This window comes from Salvelinus sp. IW2-2015, linkage group LG4p (assembly GCF_002910315.2).
Source record: "Salvelinus sp. IW2-2015 linkage group LG4p, ASM291031v2, whole genome shotgun sequence".
In the NCBI taxonomy this organism is placed as follows: Eukaryota; Metazoa; Chordata; class Actinopteri; order Salmoniformes; family Salmonidae; genus Salvelinus; species Salvelinus sp. IW2-2015.
This window is the reverse complement of record NC_036841.1, coordinates 6,957,408-6,965,204: the sequence shown is the minus strand read 5'-3', so window position 1 is coordinate 6,965,204 and position 7,797 is coordinate 6,957,408. Positions and strand designations below refer to the sequence as shown.

At 38.9% G+C, this 7,797-nt stretch overlaps 1 protein-coding gene across 1 annotated transcript; it reads left to right on the top strand.

The window, feature by feature from the left end:
• The first annotated feature begins 6,462 nt into the window (after window positions 1–6,462).
• Window positions 6,463–7,395, top strand: LOC111956921 (olfactory receptor 10T2-like). The gene has a single exon (XM_023977628.1). The coding sequence runs from the start codon at window positions 6,463–6,465 to the stop codon at window positions 7,393–7,395; it is 933 nt and encodes a 310-aa protein (XP_023833396.1).
• Window positions 7,396–7,797: the final 402 nt, after the last annotated feature.

The window sequence follows — 7,797 nt, the reverse complement described above, 5'->3', positions numbered from 1 at the left end:
GCTTTCATCAAGGTAAGTGTTTCTTTAGGGTGGGGGCTTTCATCAAGGTAAGTGTTTCTTTAGGGTGGGGGCTTTCATCAAGGTAAGTGTTTCTTGGTGTAACGTCGTCTCCAGGCTATTGCCCACACAGCACATATAAGCCTGGGATAGCTACCATTCAAAGTTGGCCTTAGTGGGAGTGACCATAGAATTCTATAGGAGTTACCTTACTGAGTGAAGTATTTGTAGTAGTAGTAGTAAGACATGTATTAAAGCAACAGTTACAATTAATAAGAAGGGGTTAGAAGAATCTTATATGGTGAGCTACCGAGTGGCTAGGACAGGCAAGCCCCATACTATCGTGGAGATCTTAATTCTTCCTGCTGCCGCGGATATGGCTGGGACAATGTTGGGGGGGAAAGGCCTATACAGACAATGCTTCATCAAACAACACTGTTTAACAACGCATCAGTGACATGGCAGGAGATGTTTTGAGACAATTACTGCTTCGCATACAAGCCAGTGAATTCTAGTCAACAGACGTGGCGGGCCTGGCACAGCTCCTGGTATATGTCCGTTACGTTTATGGGGGATCAATTAAGGAAGACATCCTCTTCTGCAAACCAATGGAAACCAGGACAACATGAGAGGATGCTTTTAAAGTACTGGACAGCTAGGTGACATCAAATGGACTTTGGTGGTCAAGATGTGTTGGTATCTGTACTGATGGCGCAAAAGCCATGACAGGGAGACGTAGTGAAGTGGTAACGCGCGTGCAAGCAGTTGCTCCCGACCCCCCTTGGGTACACTGCAGCATCCACCGGGAGGTTCTTGCTGCCAAGGGAATGCCTGACAGCTTGAAAGACGTCTTGCACACTACAGTGAAAATGGTTAACTTTGTTAAAACAAGGCCCCTGAACTCTCGTGTATTTTCTGCATTATGCAATGATATGGGCAGCGACCATGTAACGCTTTTATAACCTACAGAAGTGTGCTGGTTATCAAGGGACAAAGTATTGATATGTTTTTTTGAATTGAGAGACGAGATGAATGCTTTTTTTACTGACCATCATTTTCGCTTGTCTGACCGCTTGCATGATGACTCAAGCTTACGGACAATGTCAAATGTGATTTAGCGAAGCACRTGAGGGAGCTGGGTGTGTAATTACGCAGCTACTTTCCTGAAACGGACGACACAAACAACTGGATTCATTATCCCTTTCATGCCCTGCCTCCGGTCCTCTTACCAATATCTGAACAAGAGAGCCTCATCGAAATTGCAACAAGCGTTTCTGTGAAAATGTAAATTTAATCATGAGCCACTGCCAGATTTCTGGATGGGGCTGCGCTCAGAGTTTCTTGCCTTGGCAAATCGCACTGTTAAGACACTGATGCCCTTTGCAACCACGTACCTATGTGAGAGTGGATTCTCGGCCCTCACTAGCATGAAAACTAAATACAGGCACAGACTGCTTGGAAATMATTTAAGACTGAGACTCTCCAATACAACCCAACATTGCAGAGTTATGTGCATCCTTTCAAGCACACCCTTCTCATTAACCTGTGGTGAGTTAGTCACCATTTTCGACGAACAAATAAGGTTTTATGTCACCATTTTGAACGAACAAATAAGGTTTTATATGTAAGATGGCTAAATAAAGAGCAAAATTATTGATTATTATTATATTATTTTTTGTGCCCTGGTCCTATAYGAGCTCTTTGTCACTTCCCACGAACCGGGTTGTGACAAAAACTCACACTCATTCTTATCTTTAATAAATGTATCGTATAGTGTATGTGTGGCAGTCTTACAATGATGTCAAAAAACAACATTTGAGAGTGCGCTGACCCTGGTGCTAGAAGGCGTATGCAGCTGGAGGTTGAATGTTTGGAGGGGTACGGGACTATACTATAAAAAGTTTGGGAACCACTGGCCTAGGATTTGTATATATATTCTGCATCCTTATATACCATTAGTCTGTCTGATTAACGGGGACTGAGCTAGAGCAGTGTTTGTGAGTTAAGGGTGGGTCACGAAGTGGCCGGGGGCCGGGTCTTTTTACAGAAGTGTGTGTAGAGTCCGAATGGTTTGAACTACAAATTATAAAAAGATATCTATGAAAAGCTGAGATATCTATGAAAAACATGTATCATGTTTTGCTCTGATGCTCACAAACGTTGTTAGAAGGTGAGGGGTTCGTCTACATTGAAAATCATAGGAAATCCCAGGATATAGTGTCTTTAATACTGTAAGAAGCTAACACAGTTGCTGTCACAAACTCCACACAGTTGTCACTGACTAGTTGTATATTTCCCACTGAGCAAACAATTTATGTACTTACATCATCCATAAGTCATTTTGATCAGGTTGATTTTCTTTGATTTTTTAATTGGCTGACCTGTTTTTTTTATTGAAATGTTTCCATTAAACTCATGAGTGCAACTGTTTATGTCCAATTCTTTGTGTTGTACTTGTAGCCTTGGTTGTCCTGCAAATAAAATGGTAAAATACTTCATTTTTAGGCTAAATATAAGCACTGGACATGCAACCAACACTATCATATGTCTCATGTATGTGCACCATGTACAATAAAGCCATGGTTCAGTGAAACCAGCCTAAAGCCTCTGACAAAGGGACGGTTTCTCGGACTCAGAATTAGTATAGTCCTGGACTAAAACACAATCAATGGAGAATCTTTAGTCTTTAGTCTTGTTCCCAACCACAGTAGGCAGGTATTTGAGTACTGTTGAGGGGTTACCTTGATCCACAATAGTCTGACGAGAGGTTATCTAGTAGTCTGGCCCCAGATCTGTTTGTGCTATCATTCCAACTCCTTGTCATGTATGGAATGACAAGGAGTGGAATGTTTGCACAAACAGACTGGTACCCAGGCTACATAGTTAGGGCACTGTAGTTTTTCATGACCATATGTGACTCGTTTCAGGAAAATAGGCGTATGTCGCGTGTCACTACTTCAAAGGAGAGGCATTTGAACGTAAACTTWAAAAAAAAATCTAAATGCGTATTCTGGAACATGTGAACTTTCATGTGCCTTAATAACAAACGTGTATGCCATGTGTAAATACGAATACATTTGTTAAATTACAAGCCTAGTTGGTTTAACTGCGGAAAAAGCCAGAAACCTTCCCGCTAAGCATGATTGGCTGAGATGCCGAGAGATGAGTTCGGATTGGTCTGCCAAGTAGCACGCTTCCGTCTAACATGAGCTGGTCAGTATGTGTAGATAATCCTTTTTAACATGGCTTTTTTGAAATATATCACGTAATAAAACTGCAAAAGTGTTAGTCTCCAGTTTCTGGAGGACCGAGTTGTGAAATCAGTAGAATGCCCGGTGGAATTAGAGTATGATAGCTAAGGAGATGGAGAAAATTCTGGCAAATATGCAGAGGGAGTTGAAATTCGAAAAGAGAACACACCGGAGACACCGGAGACAGGCTGTTGTATAAAACACCTGTCTCCGGATTACATCTTCAAACTAAGGGCAACCATGGCATCTGTGACAGAGAGGAAGAAGTGTCCATCCATGTATACTGGTAAGATAGTCTAGCTAGCTACATTTTCAGATATTATACGTTTGAAATTGTCAGAAAGTTGTTTTAATTTTAAATTAAAGCGTACTGTTAGTTAGCTAGCTAGCTAACGTTAGCTGGCTGGCTCAATAGCTAACGTTGCGTGTATGATCTGTGTAGTAATATTATTCATATTTCAGAGCCATTTGCATTGCTAGTTATAGCCTAATGTTAGCTAGCTAGCTAACATTGAACCTGGTTAGTTAGCTACCTGCAGATTCATGCAGGGTAGTAATGTTATGTGTTGGGATTATGGTTKATTGTTTAGCTAGCTAGCTACATGTCTAAACAAAATACTCCACTATGCAAGTAACCTTTTCACTACACCTTCTGTATCCTGTGCATGTGACAAATAAACTTGAGTTTTATTTGACGTACTATGTGTTTACCAGAGACAGTAATGTGAAGAACATGACCTGCACCAAAGTCAAATTAGGATATACAAATCTAAGGGAGTTTCCCCTTAGATTCATATTATTATATTCCTCTTTCATTTACAAATCTCATGACGTGACGAGACGTGTATTTAGCTACTTTAGCTAGCTAGCAAAAATTCGGCTAGCTAGCAATTGCTGTAAAGTCACCAGAATTATTTGAAATAATGACTGAGGTGGCTACAGTATGTAATATATCTCAACGCTTTACTACAAACTAATGTAAACTACAATAAATAAAGGTTCACTTGTTTTTTGCTGTCAGGTTGGCACCACAATTGGGTATTTGATTTGCGAACTCATCACATGATCAGCGTCTCATCAGCAACACTAAAAAGTACATCTGGGTAACGTAATTTCCAAAATGTTCTAAATAAAAGTCCACCACGTAATAGTATAAGCGTGCCAACAACCTGTATTTATTAATGGTATGAAAAATAATTGTCTAAAAATTAACAATGATTCATATTTGTTCATATTAAAGTGACATTTGCATTAAATGTGGGTTTTAAAACATGTTCAAAGGTCATATAAATATCCCCAATGTGAATCACTGTACAGTATATGGAATACATATTGGCTTATAGAGCAAAAACTGTTCTGGGTGCCGGAGTAAAAGTATTGTCGGGTGTACTCAAAAGGGTCTGTAGAATGTATATCTGGCATCATTTCATGGAGTTCTGAATAATACGAAGTGTTGGCCTTTTACTCTCCCCATTCAATCGGTGGCCACAATGCGAATCACTCTATATGGAATACATAATCATCTTATGTGCGATTACTGCACTACAGAAAACCTTCTAACCAAACAATAGTGGGCAACTACAAAGTGCAAATATACAAAAAAAGTTTCTTCGTCACATGATGTGGRTTAAGCATTGTTGTGAACACAGAAAATCAAATGTTGCTGTTTTTCTATTTAAAAAGTTTGGAAGAAACTGGGGGAAACCGGAAAAACATGGGGGAAATCCGAAACCTGGAAAAACTAAACTGAGAAAATGGAATTTGGGGGGAAAAAACCGAAGTAGACATGAAATTAAAACTGATTTAAAAGGACTCACCGACGTTTTTTTCTGTGCATGACTGCACTTTKGAGTTTTATCCTGCAGCACAGCATTTTGTGGAAAGTTGAGGTCAGGTCCAATATTGACTATGCACCCAAGAGGGAAAGAAGTTGGGCCATCCTAGAAATGTTTTAGAGAAATTTAATATCAAATTTAGCAGACGCTTTTATCCAAAGTGACTTAGTAATGTGTGAAGAGATTTTTATGTATGGGTGGCACCGGGAGTCAATCCCACTATCCTGGCGTTACAATACTCTACCAAGATGCATGCCAAGTTTATAAATGCTTTGTGAAGCTTCAATTTAAAATGATTTATATGGCCTTTATTAAGTTTGTCATATTTGACATCGGTGATRATGTCACACAGTTATGCCAAATTTATGAACCCTTTATAAAGCATAACATACGGTTATAGATTATTTGTAACACATTAATGTAGTGTTTATGAAGGCTTTATGAAGCCTTTATAAGCTGCATGTCATTTAAAGCGGGASAGATATTCTTACCTCAAGAAATGTGTAATTTTACAGACAGTCGAGCACATTTCTTCTATGTTTCTGCCTCCTCAGTCCAGGGTCCACTGCATGGTGTCGTTGCGAATGTCAGACTCCACTCGGTGAGGCACATCGATCTGCAGGTTGAACATGATTCGRTTGTAGACTCCAATAAGTGCAGTTGGATAAGGCAATTTTACAGCTAACTAGCTACGTCACATACTGATATTGTCTTTGGTATTATTGTGCGTAGCTATGTTTGCTAGCTAGCCAGCCAGCCCATAGAGAGAGCATTGCAATGTGGATTTTGTAGTCAACTTGAGATGCAACAGATTTCATTTTGGGTGGATTTTTCATTTAGAAAAGGCCTTTGAACACCCTGGAGGGCATGTGATGCAAAATGGTATCTGTTTTTCCTCTATATGGTTTCCTTGACTCTGAAAATATCTAATTATCCCCAGGTATCCCCAGGTATTGGTAATCCTTTGCATATCACACCATGGCAGACTTCTTTTTTTTTTTGTATAAGAATCAAGTATAAGAATCAAGTGAGGAGCTGAGATTAAGCAGGTCATCATGGATTAGAAATGAGCAGGCTTCATTTAGAATTTAGAATACATGTATAATTTTGCATTTGAATGTAATAAGTTACATGAGTGCAGGATACAAAGAATAATATTGTTTGAATTATGTTATCAGGAGAATGAAAGCTGTCTATATTGGTGAGTATACTGTAGATGTGGGGAAATCTATTACTGAATCAACAAGTCAAGGAATTATCCATTTAGGTTGTCTGTTTGTGATTTCAGAAATGTAACATATATATATGTAAGCTATAGTAGGAGGATTTGCTCCTCTTCTTCAAACATTGACAGCACATCTTTAACAACTCCCAGGACCATGGAAAACTCTACTCACTATAAGGTCTTCAGGCTTGCTGCATACGGTGATATCGGACAATTGAAGTATTTCTACTTTGCTGTAGTAACTGTATTATATTTTGTCATTATTCTTGCCAATGCTTTGCTTATTGGAGTTATCTGCATTGAAAGAAGCCTTCATGAACCCATGTATCTGTTTCTATGTGCTTTGTTTGTTAATCAGTTGTATGGGAGCACTGGTTTGTTTCCTGCTCTCATGTTTTACTTACTCTCTGACACACATGATATTTCCCTTCTTTATTGTTATCTCCAGATTTATGTGTTGTACACATGTGCTCTAACAGAATTTAGTAATTTAGCAGTTATGTCCTATGACAGGTACATTTCTATTTGTTATCCCCTACGATATAATAATATTATGACACCTAAAATAATTTGTAGCTTAATTCTACTGTCCTGCTTGTCTTCTTTTTTCCTCATCGCCATCATTATCTCCCTGAGTTTGKGACTGCAATTTTGTGGTAACGTTCTAGACAGACTGTATTGTGACAACTACTCGGTAGTCAAGCTTGCCTGTTCAAATACTACGCTGAATAACATATGGGGTTTTGTTGTCACTGTGCTTTATATTTCTTGTACTATATTTCCTACCATATACTCATATGTCAGAATTCTACAAATATGTTTAAAGTCTTCAAAAGAGACAAAACAGAAAGCATTTAACACCTGTACACCACATATAGCCTCTATGCTGAACTTCTTCTTTGGCTGGTTATTTGTGATTCTACAAGGCAGATATGAAACTGCAGATCTTCCACCTATACTTCGCACTATTTTATTAGTTTATTTTCTGATATGTCCACCACTTTTCAATCCTTTAATGTATGGCGTTAGGATGGTTAAAATCAGGCATGCTTGTAAGAAGGTACTAGGCCTTAACCCTGAAATATAACCTGATAGTTCCTTTGTGTATTTTAGAATTATGTGTTTTCTTACTTATAGTTGCTATAATTGACTGTAAATATTGCATCAAGTTTATCATGTATTGTAACTGAGAATGTTTTGTGTCATATTAGCTAGTTAACTGCATAACTACAGAGCATCAAGGGGAGCTGCCCTCCCTACCTTCAGACTATGCTCAAACAGATGCTGAGTGGGATCTTTGGGAAGACCCTACACCCCAAACCATTCTGCCAGATCTGGACTCTTGGCCCATCTAACTTCAGGACAGCTGTGTACCTGCCCATCTTCCTAAAACGTTTGTCTAATTGATTTATWAAAATTTTGTTGCAGTTTTCAAGTTCATTTCCTGCAGTTCTACACATTTTGCCATGAGGCAGAAATAAAGGGAATC